General features: G+C 41.6%; 1 protein-coding gene across 1 annotated transcript in view; it reads right to left on the reverse strand.

The window, feature by feature from the left end:
* Positions 1 to 20,954, reverse strand: part of SPIDR (scaffold protein involved in DNA repair) — a 193,533-nt gene that overhangs the window by 101,571 nt on the left and 71,008 nt on the right. The window contains exon 8 of the mRNA XM_056854920.1: positions 7,891 to 8,101. Coding sequence (XP_056710898.1) covers positions 7,891 to 8,101 — 211 coding nt within the window. The remainder of the gene's footprint in view (positions 1 to 7,890; positions 8,102 to 20,954) is intronic.

Raw genomic sequence — 20,954 nt, forward strand, 5'->3', positions numbered from 1 at the left:
TTTTTTCCTGAATTAATGCATACTGTTATTGGAACTACTGTGTTTATTTCTTATTGCATGGTTGAACCTTGACCAGCTGCCCAAACCAAATAAATAAATGAAATTATCACATCACTTCAGTGCCTCTTTGCTATATCTTAGTGAGTGGGGGGGGGAGTAAGAAGGTTTATTTAGATTTAACAGAGGGTAACCATTTCTCAGCCACAATTCCTCAAGTAGTTTGGAATTATGTGTGAGTGATCTAAGTACAGATCTAAGTGGTTTGTGTGCCGTCAAGTCACAGCTGACTGATGATAACCCCGTAGTGTTTTCAAGGCAAGGGTTTACCATTGCCTGCCTTCATCTGGGCTGATTGGGTTCTGATAGAACTGTGACTTGCCCAAGGTCACCCAGCAGGCTTCATGTGGAGGAATGGGGAATCGAACCTGGTTCTCCAGATTAGAATGCGCCGCTCTTAACCACTACACTTTAGCTGGCTCTCAAGAACAGCCTGCCCCCAAGAAAATGTTCATATTGTATTTTGCAGACCAATCTGAGGCCTTTGTACAGTTCACTGGAATGCTAGTTTTTCACTAATAGAAGAGCCCTTCTGCCAGAGAAAGCAGAGTGATTGTCACCAGTTCCCCACACCCGTGGGGAACTCCTCACATTACACCCAGCTCTGTTCCTGGGGGTCCCCTCAACCCTGGGGGGTTCAGCATTTCAAAGAGAATGGCAGGCTGAAGTGGGAAGGGGCAGGCAGGACAGTTCTGTCCCATAAGCAAAGTTCTGTTTGCTTACTCTGGATCCAACCCAATGTGTTTTCATAAAGCCCATTTGGATAAGTATTTTCTATTTGTTCTGTCCACTACAACCAGTTTCAGTTATTGGGAACAACAACTTTTCACAATGCCAAAAAAAAAAAGCACGCAGGAAGGAGAAGCTGCAAAGGGATGTGGAATTGGGCTAAACCATCTATCACAAAAATTACTTTCCATGCGAAGACAACAAGGAAGAAAGTTGTTCAAAACGATGCCTCAAAATCCCATGACTCTCCTGAGTCCCATTACAGGGACTTGTGGTCATGCAGTCACAGCCAACTTTCCCTGGCCCAAACTCAGCAAGAGATTTGATTCCCTTTAAATCACTAATGGGAACATTTGGCACGGAACAGTAAATTCCCAAATTCCCAGAAACACATACACTTAAAACAGAGGAACATTATTTAGTAACATGCCTTCTCACAATTTTAACTTAGTTGTTAGTGGGCAAAACAACTTTCATTTTGGGAACTAGGTCAGAAATCTCATATGTTATGTGAAGAGACAAGACAACAAGGGTATCTTTGCCATACCCAGTGATTTAGTTCATCTTCAGTTCTATATGCACTGCATCGATAAAAACACCATCCAAAGACAAACTGGAAATAAGAAAAATAACACTTATAAAAAAAGTGTTTTCTTGCTCAAGTAAGTGTGCTTCTCTTTTTCCCTGTTACATTCTATATTTATATCAACAAGTTAAGTCCAAACTTAGAAACTTCAGAAAACCTGGACAAACATCATTCTAGAGCCTGCCAATGACTGATGTCAGATCAACAGCTGCTCTCTATGTACCTTTAGATGTACCACATCTTAGCCTCAGTGCAGGAAAGGGGATCAAGACTAGAGGCGGAAAAAGTTTTTCCAAAGCGACCACCAGACTTTCCTAAGCCATACTGGCACGTGCGCTGTTCCTGCCAACATTCCCTCCCTGACTGGGATACAAACTCAACAGGCCTCAAAAAGCCAGTCCCATTTTCCTCCGCTATCCGAATCCAGGTCTGATTCAGTGGTTACACGGTGTATGAGAAAAACACAAAGTAGCAAAACACCTTCAGGGTCTTTGGTCCGTAATTTTTTTGTATGATGATTTCTTTAAACTAATTTATTCTGCAAATGACGATTATTGTGGTATAAAATGGAAACACATGTGCATTTCTAAGGCTACGTTATAATAGAAGTCTGATGTTAAAATTTGTTGCTTTAATTTATTACATCGCTTAAAACAAATCGTAAGCCTCTTTATGAGCCAGAAGTTCTTGCGCTAACATCTCTTGCCTACAATTTTTTTTTTGCTGTCAAGTCGCAGCCAACTTATGGCAACCTGGTAGGGTTTTCAAGGCAACAGACGTTCAGAGGTGGTTTGCCATTGCCTGCCCTTCATGTCACAACCCTGGTGTTCCTTGGTGGTCTCCCATCCAAATACTGACCAGGGCCAACCTTGCTTAGCTTCCAAGATCTGATGAGATCTGGCTAGTCTGGGCTATCCAGGTCAGAGCCTTGCCTATATAACAGCTAACAAAAGGAATAATTTGAATCAGTTCCTGCTTTGAAAAAAGAAATAAAAGGGCTGCACCAGTAACAGGAAATAAAAATAAGGCCAAGGCCAATGGTGCAAAATAGGTAAACAGATTTTTTATTACTCAGAATAAAAATTCCCTACACATTTCGCCAAAGGGGATTCTTCAGCGGAATCTGTAATATATAATATATAATTACATTACTGAGTAATCAGTAGGGACTGGATATGAAGCAGTTTACCCTAGCTTGAGATTGGTTCTGAGTAGGAAGACCCTGAGGAGCATGCCAGCTAGGGGGGTTCTTGCCCTTGGATGGAGGACATGTCATCCAAGTTCACTGAGGCGTGTGGTTCCTCTCTACCACATACCATGTCTCCATTTCTCAGTCTGGTTGCAACACAACCAGGGGGGCAGTGTTTAGTGAGGAACGGCTTGAAGCTTTCTTGAGCAGAAAAAGGCTCTGAGGACTTCCACAATGATGTCACACCCATCATGGTAATGAACAGTGCTGGTCATTGTGTGGCTAAGAGGAGATCCTGTTACTTTAGGTGCAGAGTTGTCTCAAATTCCCCTCTTTTTGAGGATGCAATTTTTTTCTCTCACTCTTCTTTCTCTTTTCTTATTTTTTAAAAAAAGGGAACTCAAGAGTTCCTGCCCACCATGCCTCCTTGTATCTGTGCAAAGAGGACAGGAGTTTGAGGGGAGGTCCCTCCTCCCAAGCAAAGTTACTTTGATCTGCCTATCAGTCTTAGGAGGCAAGACCTAAAGCAACCTATTAATGTAGAAAGAACTAGTTTTCATTCCTACACTTCTTTCTCTGTAATAATAATGTAAATTTGTGATCAAATCTTTGCAATAAAATGTGGCTTTTTGATGGCTTCATTATGAGACAAAAAATTGACATGCACTTTTTTACAAGTTAAAATTATTTCAGGTGGCAGACATGTAATTCATAATTTAAAAAATCAGTTGTCACTATACATATTTAGACTGAGCCACCTGAAAGTATTTGAATACTTCATTAAATATTTATTAAAAGTATTTTAATACTTTATTTATTGAAACTAAACTCTGGAAAGACAGAAGTACTTTATTTTATTTTAAATCTGATTTCTATTCCTCCCCCTCCCACACTGCAGCAGGACTCAGGGTGGCTAACAACATATAGCATATAAAATTAAAATCCAATAAATATACAAATACATCAAATTAACACAAAATTATAATTAATATAATATAACATTAAAACTCCAAGATGGCATGTAATCATTCCCCTCCATGGAGGGAAAAGACCCAGTCAATGCCGGCATAGGCCGGTGCTAGCACTGCCAGGGGAGGGTGAGTTGACACATCCAGTGGCTCCCAGCAGTTTCCACGGGAGACCAGAAGCCACTCCCCAGAAGGAACACAGGCAAGTGGATGGGGCGACCAGCTGATGTCATAGCCCATCACTGCCCTGCAGAACTGAGTTGGGTCCTGCAGGGCTCACATCTCTCTAGACAGAGAGTTCTACCAGGCTGAGGCCACACAGCCAGGGCCCTGGCTGAGGACAGCTGGATATTCTTTGGGCCAGGGATTACCAGTTTGTTGTCACCTGTTGAACACAAAATTCTCAGTGGGGGAAGGGGACAATGGGAGAGGCGGTCTCATAAATATGAGGGTCCCAGACCATATAGGGCTTTAAAGGTAAGCACTAGCACCTTGAACTTGATCCAGGACTCAGTATGGACCCAATGCAGCTGATGGAGCACTAGTTGAATATGTGCTGTCCAAGGGGTCCTGGTAAGGATCAGTGAGCTCCATTTTGAGCCAAATGTAATTTCCAGAGCAGTCTAAAGGGCAGCCCTGCATACAGCGCATTATAGGTGACCATTGCATGGGTAGTTGTCGGGCATGATGAAGATGGAGAAACGGCATCCCGGCAACATTTGCAATCTGGGTCACCGACGTAAAGGAGGCACCCAGAATAACTCCCAAACTCCTGACAGTGGCAGAAGGAGGGAGACTGTCAAGAGGTGGGAGCTGACTTCCCGGACCTGCATCGCTTCATCCCGGCCACATTACCTCCATCTTTACTGGATTCAGTTTCAGCTGGCTCTTTTTTAACCCCTTCCATCATGGCCCCTAGGCACTCGGCCAGGGTACTGGGGATGGTACCCGCCGACCGTCTATCAGCAGATAAAGCTGGATATTTAAAAGCACTGGGGAGAGGACCACCCCCTGAGGGACGCCACAAATCAGGTCATCACTCTCAGTCCCCAACCTTGGAGAAATGAAATCAGCCATTGCAAGGCCATTCCTCAAAGTCCAATGTCAGTGACGCGGTGGTTATAATGCTGGTTGTGAAGATTGCTGGTTGGTTTTGAAGGACATTATGCTCCAGTTAAGCTGATCCTTGCCTCAGGGCTATACCAGACCTAATATTATTGCTGTAGAAGCAAGATAATGCAGTTGCAAAAAAGGCTTTCTTCCAACTCAGCCTACGTCAAAAAATGGACCCTTATCTTGAGAAGACTGATCTGGCTACCTGAATCTATGCTACAGTAACATCGAGACTAGGTTGTTGTAATGTGCTGTACATTGGTCTCCCCTCAAAATCAATTCAGAAGCTCCACTTGGTGAAGAATGCCACAGATTGGCTGTTATTGGGAACTAGATGGAGCATGCACATTCCTTCCATTCCAAAGTCACTCCACTGGCTGCCCATCAGTAACCAGGCTCAATTTAAAGTATTGGCTATCACATATAAAGACCTCAATGGCCTTGGACTCTCATATCTGTGAGTCCATCTCTCTCCCTATGCTCCGGCACAACAGCTTCGGTCATCCAAGCAGGGCCTTCTTCAGGTGCCAATCTGCAAATGGGAAAATCAACAACTGCTTGTACATGTGCCTTCTCCGTTGTGGCCCCCACCTTATGGAATGGCCAGCCTGAGGAGGTCAGGAAGGCTCCTACTCTCCTGCCTTTCCGCAAACTATGCAAAACTGGATGATTCAAGAGGGCTTATCTATGCAGGCAATAGGGTAGCACTGTACAACAGGCTTCACAAATTTACTTAAATGATTAAGGACTGTGGTCTGTACTACTTGCAGAGTTTGCTGTAAATTGGATCCTGTTATGTAATTTTGCATCAATTAATATGTCATGTTTATAGTTATGTTTTGATTCAGTTCTGTTTTTTAACTTCTGGTTGGTTCTACAACCCACATCCTATTTCATCGTTTATTTAATGTCCCATCTTGTTGATTGTATTGACTTATTCTGTGTAATCCTCCTTGAGTTCCAGTGAGAAAGACAGACTATAAATAACGTAAATAATATGCCTCCCATCCGTACCAATATAAATCTATATAGCAAATTGTTATTACGTAGGAATGAGTCAGATCTGAGCTGCACCACTGGCTTATTCAATAAAAAGTGGAATTTATACAGGGATTAAACACACATAGGAACACATTTCAACAGCCATATGTAACTGAAAGCCCTAAATCTAGCATGGAGTTAATTCCTTATTACACATATTTTAGCTGACTTTAACAAAACTGTCTACTATTTTTTGTTTGATGTCAGCAGACAACAAACCCACTAACCACTTTTGTCACTGCAGCATCCTTGGAATTTCCTCCTTTGTAAAGGCTGTAAAGTTTCTTGGTACAAAGGAAGAAATCTGACTCTAGCATAGCCTTCTGATATATTTTTACACTGGAACATTTTCATTCATTTCATAGCTCAATATCTTTCTCCACAAACAAAAAACAAATGTTAGATACTCAGATTAGGCCATAATATCTCCAATGGTATTTATAATCAAAGCAGAAAAAATGTGCGAAAAGTTCAGAGGAGACAAGAGTTATCCTCTTTAAAAAATAAAAAGAATAAATCAAAAGCTCTCTCCACTGTCTCAGGAATAATTTCATGAAAGATGGATTCTGAACAGACTAAACAGACTAAATGTCTTCTCCATCCCAAAATTAATTCTGAAGATTTGATTGTCCAACGTATGGTTAGTATGGAAGTTATGCTAGGGATAATTTGCTTGACAGACGATAACCCTACCATTTAAGAAACTTTTAAAAAATGGGCTATTATCTCTCAGAACAGGTTGTGAACCATGACAAAACACGCAAACTAACCAAAAATGCTTCAAGGGGAACAGTCCTTAGGGATAGTTTATAATCTCCAACTCTAAAGATCTTTGAAGGAGTAATCATCTAAAGATTATAATTACATCTTTCTTGCAGCAGAAACCTTACAGCCAGTGACTGAATTCTATAGAATTTTATCTTGGGGTGGTTCTTGCCCTTATCAGAACTCTTCCCCTTTGGTTTTTTCCAAAACTTCAAAGGAAGAATGAAAAAGACAACTAACTCTCTTTTTGATGGTAGGGATTTGACTATTGATTCCCCCCCCCCACGCTTTGTCTGCCTGAATATTTATAACTTCTAAAAAGCATACAGTATCAAAGAGGTCTGCAATAACAATATCCCTTGTTGGCCCTGATCTGCCTGCTGCACCACTGATCCAGGGAGCTTGTCTTTATCAATGTGATAAATAGAGGAATTAAAGATACACAGAATCTCTTTGATTTTTGTTTGTTTGGGGCTTCTTTTTTCCCCTTGTTCAGAGCTGGAAAACACTGCAGGGTACAGTTCATCTGCTGCCAGACCAAAATCTTCTTGTCCATCATTTGAACGACCATCATAGTCAAATGTGATGACACATTTGGCATTCCTATTTTTAGAATTTAATTTCTTTTGTTTCACACTTGAAACTAAAAACGGTGGCTTGGACCCTAAGCCTTATTTTTGTTTGCACCCTTCTTCCTTAGTAGACCATGTCCCTTGAGTATCAGACACTTTTCAGCTTATTAAAAGATCTTGATCTTGCATGAGTAGAAGTGGCTAATGCCAGATGAATGGACTCTGTAGTGGATGACTGCCTCCACAACAGACGAGGATGCTCCTCAAGCAGAAACAAGGCTTAGGATCCAAGCCAATGTGTACGGTTAAAGAAGAAGAAGAGTTGGTTTTTATATGCCGACTTTCTCTATCACTTAAGGAAAACTCAAACCAGCTTACAATCCCCTTCCCTTCCCCGCAACAGACACCCTGTGAAGTACGTGGTCCTGAGAGAGCTCTCAGAGAGCTGTGACTAGCCCAAGGTCACCCAGTTGGCTTCATGTGTAGGAGTGGGGAAAACCCGGCTCACCAAATTAGTGTCCGCTGCTCATGTGGAGGAGTGGGGAATCAAACCCAGTTCTCCAGATTAGAGTCCACTGTTCCAATCCACTGCTTTTAATCACTACACCACGCTGGCTCTCCCTTATCTGCACCTCCTAAAATACAGCAGACTCTAATACACAGAAATAAATACATTTATGAGAGCACAGGCAGTACGGGAAGAAGCAAGAGTTGCCAGGCTACTCTGTGAGCAATATAAACCAAAATCATAGGCTAGGTATCTTGTACTGTGCTGTACTAACACCTAAGCATGTTCTAAAACAGCACAACAAACTGTTCTAATAAAATAAGCAATCACGCTATTATTTAGAGCCTATTTTTCGTACTTACCAAGGAGGATGGATACATATGACATCCTGTGGAGCTGCCTTGAGATGAGTGGCTGTTTCTTTCGCAAAAAGAACTTTGATTCTTGGCTGAATTTCTTCTGCAGAAGAATTGGCAGCACAAATTTGTTCCAACTGATGGCAGATAGCTATGCACAGAATGCATTCTTCATGCATTTCCAAGATCTTCACCATTAGTATACCAGGCTTACCAACTGAAAATTAAGCAGTGCAAAACTAGTGAGATCGGGAAAACACGCAACAATACACTGCTTCCCTGCTTCCTTCTCATTCTTTTTCCTTGTTCGCTGCAAGCACAGAACTGGATAATAAGCCTGCTGGCAATTTTGAAAAACCACCGTACAAGCCTTCAATACATGCACATTAATCCATCACCTTTATACATAGTTGTGTTGCGAGATAAAATGTATTACTCTTCATCAAAATGCTTTAAAGTAATACTTTAGTGTTTTACAAAGTATAATAGTTGCCACGATAAGCTGGAATTTTATTTGAACCAATGTGGACAATCAACAGGCAGACAGTTTCATAAATATGAGCAGCCCTTGCTAGACTGAAGGTTTGCCAGAGCTTAAGTTCTCTTACTTGGCAAGGGGAAGACACCCAAAGGTGAATGAAGACTTATCTAAAATGCTGTCTAATGGAGCTTACCAAGTAAGGCCAGCAGCCCAAACTTAAGGGGCACCAGCATGCCACAAAAGCAGATTTTTCAACTACCGGTATGTATTTATTTTAGTTACTTAAATCACTAGAGTTATAAAATAAATAATTTTACCAATGTAACTGTCAACATGTGAGTTACAATGTACAATTCTTGAATGCGCAAACCATTGTCATATCCAATAGTAAACTGTCTTGTCCCATGTGGATAACGAAAGCCACACCCAATAACAGATGGGATCTCTAGAAACTTGGGGGGACTCCCCAAACATTCAGAAAAATATGACGAGGTGAACTAAAAGGGGGAGGGCTTAAAATGGCTTACTGAAAACTAAATAAGCTCTTAAGGTATGGAATGTTAAGAGCAGTTGAATGTCAGTTAAAGGGGGAAAGTATGAAAGAGAAAAAATCAGCCTGCTGAAGCCCCTGAGAACTTAGGGAAGCCTGAAGGGAATAATTCTGAAGAGTGGGATGAGATTCCCAAGTCAACCTCTGATATTTTGAAAGCTCCCAACCATTCACAGTATCCAATACTGAAGTGACTAGCCCTCATTACTACCCCTGAGCCTGGCTTCTGCTGGGGAGGGTGAGCTATAAGAATGATGGGATAAATAAATAAATAATTATAAATGAAGCAGCAAACCCAGGCAACCCACAGACAAAATGGGGGGGGGGATTGAACGAGAAAACCCTCAAAAAAACAGTCTGATGAGGACTATGCTGAGAGCTTGAAGATTCCAGGAGGAAGGGTGGGATTATCTTTCTCCCTCACCAGATTGCTCACAGTTTCTCATCTAATAATCCATAATATCTTCTAGCGGAGGCAGATATAGAAGCTTGGGCACAGTTTTAAAAAGATGCACAGCTAGGAATAGCCATTTGACACTTAGAATACTTCAGCATCAGAAGAGACGCTTGAGTATAGTTTACCAGGGTTTCTGAACAGGTTAGGAAGTACAGCCAAGAAGGGTTTTAAAGCACCACATCAAAGGAGTTCTGTTCCAGTAATACGTAAGCATTGTGCATGCAGCTGCCATAACAATTAGGCCCTGTATGATCCTTGTGTGACTAGCCTGCCTTACCTTTATTCTTTACTGCTATTTGCTTTCAGATATCTAGATTTAACAAGTTTATAAAAGAATACAAATGCCTGGAAAGCCAGAAACTGACTACTGCAATACAGCAGAAGGATGGGATGGCGAATGTTTAAAAGTCTACTTGGTACAGGCTTTAAGAGCAGTTGCCCCCAATGTACAAGACTTCAGTCCAAACAAAATACGTATTTCAAAAATACATTTTGGAAGAGAGAGAAATTTGTACACTATATATCTTGATGCTACTTGAGTGTTCTAATTCCGTATGTTGAACCTTCTCAGAAAGTTCAGATTTTCTATTTTAAGGGGCCTACAGTTACACAGTTATAAAGTGACTTTAATATGGCACGGTACTGCTTTGGAAGCCTTCCAAAAGGCTGGTAAAAATGTTACCTTTTGCACTGCTTCCAGAAGCTCATTCAAGAGAACACATGCAACAACAGAAAACACCTAGAACAGGGAGCAGCAATGTGAACCGCTGTGAGCAGAAAGTGTTGAGCAAAATGGAGCTGGCACTTAGGTTCAAAGAGGTTGTCATTTAGATATGTGCATCTCAGAACATAAAGGACTTAAAGTAAGAATCAGCTGCTGGAATTGAACCAGGAATTATACCAGTAGCCAAAACAAGTGTTTTAATACTGGTACTCTGTGTACAAAGCAACAAGTCCCAGTCAGCAGATGAACATCTGTATTCTGCACTGAATGAAGCTTCAGAATTATTTTCAAGAACTGTCCTAAATAAAAGCATGGTTCAACAGTACATTCCTGAGGTTGCAGATGCATAGATCTGTTTGGCCAGATCAGTTGTGTCAACAAGGAATACCGTTTACTCACAAAGTGGACATTAAAAAGAATCCTAAGCAACGGCTCCAACATGTTTCTTCATTAGCAGAACTTGGCTCAGGAATACAAGACATATGAAGGACTTCTTATACCGTGTCAGACCATTTGTTACTTTTCTCTATCTGACTGGCAGCAACTCTCCAGAGTTTCAGGTAGAGGACTTCCTCATCATCTACCCGATCCTTATAACTGGAGATCCCAGGTTCAGTCCTTAGGATCCCTGAGATCTTCTGAATGCAAAGCTGATGCTTAATCACTGAGCCACAGCTCTCCTAGACTTTCACACAATCAAGACTTAAAACAAGCTCTCAGACCTAAATTCACTAAAACTAAAGACAGCCAAACCCCAATTTGGCAAGTCAACCACTTCCAACACATCAGTTTTCTTGACCAACTTCACCATGGCCTTCTCTGGATTCTTATTCAGCTTGTTCGCCCTCATCTATTTCTCAGTATTCACAGCATTCAGACACTGCTCAAATATCAAAACAGTTACTTCTGGGGACATATGTTAACAATCAATACAGCTAGGTGTCATCAACAAATTGATGGCACCAACACAGAATAAACTTACTATCTTATTCAGTGTCATAATATATTTTGCTTTCCTTTTTGTGCTCCCACTAGCCTTCCTACTTTGTGTTCTGAAAATCACTGTGGAAAAATGACATAGCTCACTTAGGAGGTGCTGGTAGCTAGACAGAAAGAAAGTATAAGCGAAAGCGTCAAAGAAACTATGCAAGTCCTAAGAACTGCTCAGCAAAGAAAGCAGCTGTTCTAGGAAGTTGATATTTGGAGGGAATATTTGGGGAACAGTTAGGATACAGGGTCATGGTTCGTTCCAACTGTACAATTCTGTTAAGGATTAGGTAATAAGCAAAGTTTATCATCAGTTATATGATATCATTCTTTTATTGTTCTAATTTTCAGCAGAAGAAGGTTCCACATTCTTGAGCACAGGTATATCCAACTCAGCCAGAGGGCATCTGGCAAGAGAAGTTTTTGAACACAGAAGCAGTAACTCAAGCCATAAATGAAGAAAGTGGAGCTGTTAGGTTTACACAGTCTGTACAAACTAGTATTAAGTGCCAATTTTGGGCCTAATCATAAAATATTTTATTCAAGAACTGTATTTTACCTAACCAACCCTTTTTTGCTGTTCAGATATGGGGGGGGCAGCTTGGGGGTCATTTCATTATTGCCTGGAATTTTTTGGTTTTCAAAATATATTCAAGCCATTTTAAGTGACATATTTCCTTCTAGGGAATCTATTAACATTTGGTTTCAGTAGTACTCATTATTCATGACCTGGATGGCCCAGGCTAGCCCAATCTTATCAGACCTCGGACGCTAAGCAGGGCTGGCCTTGGTAAGTATTTGGATGGGAGACCACCAAGGAAGTCCAGGATCGCTACTTAAAGGCAGTCTATGGCAAACCACCTATGAATGTTCCTTGCCTTGAAAACACTATTGGATTGCCATACATTGGCTGCAACTTGATGGTACATACTTTGGTTGCACAGAGACAACTTTATTTCACACATTTTCAGCTTTTCCCTCCAGTCAAGTCTCAGCCAACTTATAGAGCCCCCTTAGGGTTTTCAAGACAAGATACATTCAGAGGTGGTTTGCCATTGCTTGCCTCCGCAAAGCAACCCAACACTTCTTTGGTGGGCTCCCATCCAAGAAGTAACCAGGACCGACCCTGCTTAGCTTCTGAGTTCTGATGAGATAGGGCTAGCTTGAGCTATCCAAGTCAGAATTTATTGCTGGTTTATTTCAAAAACATTCAAGAAGGGACTTCTTAAAAAATCTGAATATTCCATCAGTTTAAAAGGTCTACCATTACTGATACTCTCTCAAGGCAAGCATCAAAGTAGACTAATAAATTTTCACTTTTGTTATCTTAATTTTGAATTATCTATAGTAGACTGTCTTGAAGACAGATACATTTATTTTCATGGAGGACAGGAATCAACTACAGTGCTAAGGAACGACAACAACCTTCTAGCTTTAGTTCAAAAATCCTGTACATCAAGACAGGAAAGCCTTCAGTTAGCACCAGGAGGAATACTAGTTCCTGCCTTTCCCTACCAATTTAATCTGCTCTTCTATCTCTTCTTTTCTGGTAACACCTCTGGGAAAAACTTATTCAAAAATAGCTGGAGGGGAGAGAAGCTACCACACAAAACAATCACTTGAGTGCTTGTCTACTGAATCACTTGTTTAGAACAGGTTACCACTTTTTGTTTTTAAGAGTTCTGTTCCAGTTCAGATACAAAGCAACCAAGAGATTTTAAGTTCGGATTTGGTTTCAATTCACTTCTGTTAAGGATTAGGTAATTCAATTCAAAAACTTTTCCTGAACCAGTTTCTGGATTTGGGTTCATTTCAGGTCTCTGTTTTCCTCTGGAAAAAACACACCAAAAACACACCAAACTCCTAACTCTCACAAGCAAAAACCTGAGAAGATTCTGTGCTATGTTTTCAACATAGTAAAAACAGAGGTGATAGGTGGACACAAATGGAACATTGGCCACTTGCTATTCCCCTTTGGGTCTAATATAATAATTTTTAGCATTTATTAAAACTGAGAGCAAGAAAGCTATCAAGTACAGTGACAAGTAAGTGAGGTTCAAATACCGTATTTTTCACTCCATAAAACGCACTTTTTTCCTCCTCAAAAGTGAGGGGAAATGTCCGTGCGTCTTATGGAGCGAATGCCGGCTAGGCGCATGAGCATCGGGATGGTGCCAGCTGGCGTTCCCTGCCCCGACGGCCAGCTGGGAGGCAGGCGGGGCCGCACAGAGCGAGCCGGCGCACACACCCAGCCGGCTCTGTGCAGCCCTGCCCGCGTCCCAGCTGGCCGTCGGGGCGGGGAATGCCGGCTTGCACCATCCCGACACGCACGCGCCCAGCCGGTTCTGTGCGCCCCGCCCGCCTCCCAGTTGGCCATCGGGGCGGTGAACGCCGGCTCGTGCCGTCTGGACGCGCACGTGCCCAGCCGGCGCTGTGCGCACCGGCAGCTGGAAGGCGGGTAGGGCGCACAGAGCCGGCTGGGCGCATGCGCATCGGGACGGCGCGAGACGGCGTTCCCCACCCTGACGGCCAGCTGGGAGGCGGGCGGGGCCGCAGAGCTGACTGTGAGCGTGCGCCAGCTCGCTCTGTGCGGCCCCGCCCGCCTCCCAGCTGGCCATCGGGGTGGGGAATGCCGGCTCGCGCCGTCCCGACGAGCACGCGCCCAGCCAGCATTCGCTCCATAAGACAAGTTTTTAGAGGAGGAAAACAAGATTTTTTCTTGTTTTCCTCCTCTAAAAACTAGGTGCGTCTTATGGAAAGGTGCGTCCTAAGGAGCAAAAAATGCGGTACTTAAGACAATGAAAAGAAAGACCGTTAGCAGTAAATTCTGTGTTAGCAGTATTTTAGCACCACGCGGACTAACATTTCAATATTATATCCCCACAACATCAATCACTGGAGCAATTTTTTTTATTTCACATGAATAACTGAGATGCCTTGAGATTGCAATTGTAAATATTTATAACCTGCCTTTCCCATGTAGCCACAAACTGAGTTTCAAACAGCAGGAGCACATGAAGAGCTTCTTAGGAAATTTTTAAGGTATGGGTAGGTTTGTTTGAGAGTAAGTGGCCCTTTACATATCCTGGGACCAGACTGTTTAGAATTTAAAAGGTTAAAAACCAGTACTTTAAATATGGCCTCGGACCACACTAGAAACAAATCCAGATGTTGAATTGGCATAACTTAATCCATGCGGCTGGCTCTTGTTAACAATCTGGTCACTGCATTCTAGACCAGATGCAGTTTGAACACATACACACGAAGCTGCCTTATACTGAGTCAGACCACTGGTATATTGAAATGAGCACCATCTACTCATATCGGCAGCAGTTCGTCAGGGTCTCAGGCTAAGGTCTTTCACATCAGCTACTACTCAGTTAAGAGCCTCAGGGTTGTACTGGACCCAACACTATTGCTGGAGAAGCAAGTTAATGCAGTTGCAAAAAAAGGCTTCCTTCCAACTCAGCCTAGCTCGAAAATGGCCCCTTACCTTGAGAAGGTTGATCTGGCCGCCTGGATACATGCCACAGTGACATCAAGACTAAGACTACTGTAATGCACTGTACACTGGTCTCCACTCAAAATCAATTCAGAAACTCCAGCTGGTACCGATGCCAAACCTCGGCTATTATTGGGAGCTAGATGGAGTGTGCATATTACTCTCGCTCTATCAGATATCAGAATCAGTTATCAGGATGATTCAAGAGGGCTTTTCTACGCAGGCAATAGGGTAGCACTGTCATGCTGACACTTATGCTTTGTTTCAGTTCTATTTTTTAAACTTCTGGTTAGTTCTACCTATTTCACTGTTTATTGAATGTCCTATCTTGTTGCTTGTATGTGCTGGCTAATGGCCGTAACAATAAATGTAAATGTAAATTATTGTTGCTTGTATTGACTCATTCTGTGTAATCCACCTTGAGTCCCAGTTGAGAAAGGAAGACTATAAATAGTATAAATTAAATTAAATTAAATTTTAAAAAAACCAATGAAGATAATCCCCCACGACCAGTAAATGGCTCTAATGATATATTATAGGCTCTGGATACTAACTAGATTGTTTGAATCAGCCATATGGGAATCTGCTATATGGAAGTACCACCAAAAGTCGATTCTCAGCTACCTACAGATATTGCAACAGGGCATAGGAGAGGTGGTGTTTTCCAAGGTATACAAGTTCAAAAACTATAAGAATTTTGTAAAGCACGGTCAAGCAAGTTTATCTGTGCTTAGATGCAATAGAAAGACAATGAAAACGCCAGAGCACAGTCTATGAACTGGGGAAATCTAGACTACAAAGCCACAGAAAGAGAGAACAAGTTGTCATCAATATTCACTCCTGCCACAAATTCTATTTTTAGATGGAGCATACCGTATTAATTTCAACAATATGAAATGGCACCAGCTAGCCCAGCAATTCTGGAAATGTTTTTATCAATTCCCAAATGATGCCAGAACCTAGGATTTACCTTCATCGGGAAATTCCTGCCTCCTCTTTTATCAGAGACATTCTGATCTATGTGCATACCATGGAGTTTCTAGAGGGATTTAATAGGACTCTAAAAGTTAAGTTGGTCCAATCCCCTCCCATTGATCTATGAGCTGATTTGTCTCTTGCAGGTTTGTCTTAAACAACAGCAACAGAAGCAAAAGATGTGCAGAAGTTAGAAACAATCCTGTGAGTTGTCAAATTTTAAAAATATCACAAAGGAAAACAATGCTAATAAAATGGGAAGTAGTGGAAATATAGAGCATGAACTGCAGCTATACTTCCAATAAAACTAACTCACTGACTCACTTGTGTTGCAACTGGAAGCTATTATTTGCAGTGCTCTCATTAGCCACTGTGGATAGAAATAAGAGATGTGCGCCAGTCAGGAAGGAGTGCTCAACTCAACTGATCTTGATCACTGCTAATCGGGCCATAGCAGGCCCTGCTTTGTGCCATCACCAGGGCACATTCCACATACAGTTATGGGGAAAAAATACTCGTAGTTCTTTTTCCAGCGAACCCATGTTTAGAAGCCCAGTTGTTACATAGGTATTAGTATTAGAATATGACACTTAGGACAACGAGAAACATAGTTACTGCATTTTTAAGTAAAGGTGCCGTACACCTCTTAGTGAACATGTTTCAGCAGAGGAACGTACCGTTTTTGACAGCAATGATCATTTGTGAGCCGAGCCCCAGATCTCCTTGCCATCATCTGATTCAAGCAGCTGCTGAACAGCTCTGCAGCTGCACACTAGCTGTGATGGTAGAGTTTAGTTTCTCTCTTGGCACTGCTTCTGCATTTGCAAAGCAGGTGAGAAAGATTATCCAGCAGGGTCATGGATGGTCAGGCAATTAAAGGATGCTTAGGGACAGGGCATTTAGCTCCCATAAGGCTGTGTGAAAATTCACATGTGTGAAATAATGTCCAGCATACATTTAGTTGGTAAGGTTAATTTAAATGCTAAGATTTATTTTAAAAATGGTAATTTAGAATCACTGGCTTCTCCCAAACATCATCTGGGCTTCCCACTGGATCTAGCTTGGACACTGCACTTTTAATGGCAATTGCAGAGCCTCAGCTAACCTGAAGCTCTGCCCAAGGGAGATCAGAGCCTCTCGGTTTAGGCTGAGATGTTGCAGTTGCCATAGCAATGCCTCCATTATATTAGTGTTGCAGTCAATCTCTGACATCTCACTAAAGGGTTGGGGATCAAATTATGCATGCCAGGGATGGAAATGGCATGTAGCCCTCCTCAGGCCACATATTCTGCACCTGTGTGTGTGTGTGTGCATGCGTGCATGCACACTGTCAAGTCACAGCTGACTTATGGCGACCTCATAGGGTTTTCAAGGCAAGAGACATTCAGAGGTGATTAGTCTTTGCCTGCCTCCACGTGGGCTGAGAGAGTTCTGAGAGACCCAGGTCACCCAGCAGGCTTCATGTGGAGGAGTGGGGAACCGAAACCCGGTTCTCCAGATTAGGGTCTGCTCTTAACCACTACACCACACTGGCTCCTATTCTGCACCTCTGCAGTACAGCAATCCAATTCAGTTTTCTTTTTAACATGGAAAACATTGTCAAGGCCAAAATCCAAACAACCCTAGGCTACCCTGGTACACCAAGCGAGGTGTTCAGGACTGGACCAAGTGTGCAGGGATGGAACGCTGCCATATAGCCAGAAACAAAAGGGGTCTCCTGGCCTTCATCTTCCGTACCAAGCTACAGAAACCAACTGGGCAAGTTCAGGCTTGTTTACCATGCTTCCCCTTGGAAGAATATCTGGTATCACTTGGAGACAAAGGGACAAAAGACAGCCTTCTTTAGCATTTCTTTAGCTCTTTCCTGAAGCAGATAGGGCACACCTTTCTAAATCTCCTCAGGAACAGAACTCCAATCAGAGAAACAGGATGGACACAAATAATCTCATCAAGTTGCTGGCCAAGCCCTCTGACTCACCCTAGCAGATATACTTTCCCAGACCTAGTCTTACCTCCAACTCTATAGACAATGCTCAGGGGTACTTAGGTAAAAGTACCTAGGAATTGTTTCTGATCTACCTCATTTCCTGTTCCTTTCTCCATCCTACTCCTAACCCAATCAAGAGCAATCAAGCTTTTTGTCCACTGGCAATGACAAGTCATTAGCAGGTGCAGTGAGACCATACCCCCAACTCCTTTCTTGGGTATAAATATATCGCTATTCACCATAGCAAATTGCTAGCATTTTTCCTGGATCCAAAATGTAAGCCACTGTACTTGAATGTACAGTTTTCCTTTCCTTGCGAGTAGCACTGGTCGTTACTCTTCTCCACACAGCTGCCTCTTTCTGGACCTCAAGAACACAAGAAAAGCCATGCTGGATCAGACCAAGGACCATCAAGTCCAGCAGTCTGTTCACACAGCAGCCAACCAGGTGCCTCTAGGAAGCCCACAAACAAGACAACTGCAGCAGCACCATATTGCCTGTGTTTCACAGCACCTAATATATTCGGCATGCTCCTCTGATCCTGGAGAGAACTGCTCCCTGGAACAGTAAATATACTTTCCCCTGGGAACCTTTAATACTTGTGTCCACCCCCTATACCTTTGCTTTCCTAGTTCTGTATGTATTGGGATTTGTGTGTTTTCTGTGAATGTGTAAACAAATTTGATTATTGTAGGTTATCCGGGTTGTGTAACCGTGGTCTTGGAATTTTCTTTCCTGACGTTTCGCCAGCAACTGTGGCAGGCATCTTCAGAGTAGTAACACTGAAGGACAGTGTCTCTCAGTCTCAAGTGTGTAGGAAGATATAGTCAGAAAGGGGTTGGGTTTGAGCTGAGTCATTGTCCTTCAAAAGTAATGTGCTAGTCATTGTCCTGTAAGTATCAAGATAATGTGCTAATGACGGTGTGGTATGTTAATATGGAACCGTTGTATCCTGAAGTGATCTGTTAATGTGTGAAGTCCAAAGCTAATCTGCATGGCTATTGTTGACTACAGTCTTTGTTAGTCTGGAGGTTTTTTAGGACAGGAAGCCAAGCCTTATTCATTCTTAAACTCTCTTCTTTTCTGTTAAAGTTGTGCTGATGTTTATGAATTTCAATGGCTTCTCTGTGCAATCTGACAAAATAGTTGGTAGAATTGTCCAGTCTTTCAGTGTCTTGGAATAAGACCCTGTGTCCTGTTTGTGTCAGTCCATGTTCAGCCACTGCTGATTTCTCAGGTTGGCCAAGTCTGCAGTATCTTTCATGTTCTTTTATCCTTGTTTGTATGCTGCGTTTTGTGGTCCCGATGTAAACTTCTCCACAGCTGCAAGGTATACGATATACTCCTGCAGAGGTGAGGGGGTCTCTTTTGTCTTTTGCTGATCGTAGCATTTGTTGTATTTTTTTTTAATTTTATTAATATTTTGAGGGGTACAAAAAGGAAAAAAGGGAAAAGGTAAATCATTCAATATATAAAAACAACATTACAATTTCCATTAGAAAATAAGCTCAGTCGTTTACAAACAAAATATCAGTCAAGTACCATACTGTTTATCTAAATAGAAAATAATTATGAAAGTAAAAATATCAGTCATTTGTTTAACTATTATCCTTTTAAGAAAAGTATTGCCTGTTCTATATTTTAGACTAGTCAGTACGTCATCTATTCACTTAACTAGAAATCATATAAGTATAAAATGACCTCCACTTTTCGTCAAATTGTTCTATAGATTCATTAAGCTTTGGATTTAAAGCAAAAGTCATTTTAGCCATACTGGCGTACTCTAAAAGTTTTTCTTTCCATTCTTCAATTTCGGGAATGTGCGTTTGTTTCCAAGTTCTTGCCAGAACCGTTCTGGCTGCTGTTGTGGCATACTTAAAAACATCATGAAATTTCAAAGGCAAGTTTGGTGGCACCATACTAAGTAAGTAATATTTGGGATCTCGTGTTATCTTCGTTTTTAATATCATCTGAAGTTCTCGGTGAATCTGTTTCCAATACAATTGTAATTTGGGACATGTCCACCAAACATGGAAGTAAGAACCGTCTGTATCTTGACATTTCCAACATACACCTTTTTCCCCCGGATATGTCATATGAGAAAGCATATTTGGAGTCAAATACCATCTATAAAATGTTTTGTACCAGTTTTCTTTGACTTCTTGGCACACAGTATACTTTAATTCAGAGGTACAAAGTTTTTCCCAGGATTCCATATTGATCATTTCGCCAAAGTTTTGCATCCATTTAATCATATTCGTTTTCACCTGTTCTTCTTCTGTGTCATATTTCAGGAGAAGTTTGTAGATTTTTCCTAATAGATGGGAATCCTTCTTAGATATTATCAATTCAAACTCTGTCAGTTCTCAAAATGGCCGGGGATATGAACAGTCTTTCTGTAAATTCGACCTCAATTGAAGATAAGTTAGCCAGTTTAATTTTTGAAATTTATTTTGGAGTTCAGTGTAACTTTTAATTTCACCTGTTGGCTCTATCATATCGTTATAGGTAAAATGAACAGCTGGTTTCAATTTAACGTTGTCATGATATGCTTCCGTCGGGGACATTATTGATGGTGGAGTTGGACTTAGTCTTTTTTTGTACTTTTCCCATACTTTTAATATCGCCATCTTAATATCGCAATCTTCTGGTGCTTTATCCTTTTGGGTTATTGCTGTAGGGTCCCACAGCATTTGTTGTATTTTCTTGGTGGGTTTAAACACTGTTTGTAGGTTATGTTTTTCAAAAGTTTCTCCATCCTATCAGTGACTCCTTTAATAAATGGCAAGAATACCTTTCCTATGGAAGACTGTTTTTCCTGAGTTTTCTGATTTTTGTTTGGTTTAATGGCCCTTCTGATTTCATTCTTGGAATAGCCGTTTGCTAGCAATGCGTGATTTAGATGATTAGTTTCTTCCTTGAGAAACTGTGGTTCACAGATCCGTCTTGCACGGTCCATTAATGCTTTGATTATTCCTCTTTTCTGTCGGGGGTGGTGGTTGGAGTTTTTGTGTAAGTAGCGATCTGTGTGAGTTGGTTTCCGGTAGACCTTGTGACCTAACTGAGAGTTTGTTTTACGGATGACAAGGGTATCCAGAAATGGGAGTTTACCCTCAATTTCCTTTTCCATGGTAAACTGAATGTTTGGATGGATATTATTAAGATGGTTTAGAAAGTCCATTAATTTTTCTTCACCATGGCTCCAAATAGTAAATGTATCATCTACAAACCTGAACCAGACTGTAGGTTTGTAAGGTGCTGATTCTAATGCTGTCTTTTCAAAATATTCCATGTAAAGGTTTGCTATTACTGGACTGAGTGGACTTCCCATAGCTACTCCATCAATCTGTTCATAAAATTCTTGATCCCATAGGAAATAACTTGTTGTCAAACAATGGTGAAATAAG

The sequence above is a fragment of the Euleptes europaea genome, chromosome 8, assembly GCF_029931775.1.
Source record: "Euleptes europaea isolate rEulEur1 chromosome 8, rEulEur1.hap1, whole genome shotgun sequence".
Classification (NCBI taxonomy): domain Eukaryota; kingdom Metazoa; phylum Chordata; class Lepidosauria; order Squamata; family Sphaerodactylidae; genus Euleptes; species Euleptes europaea.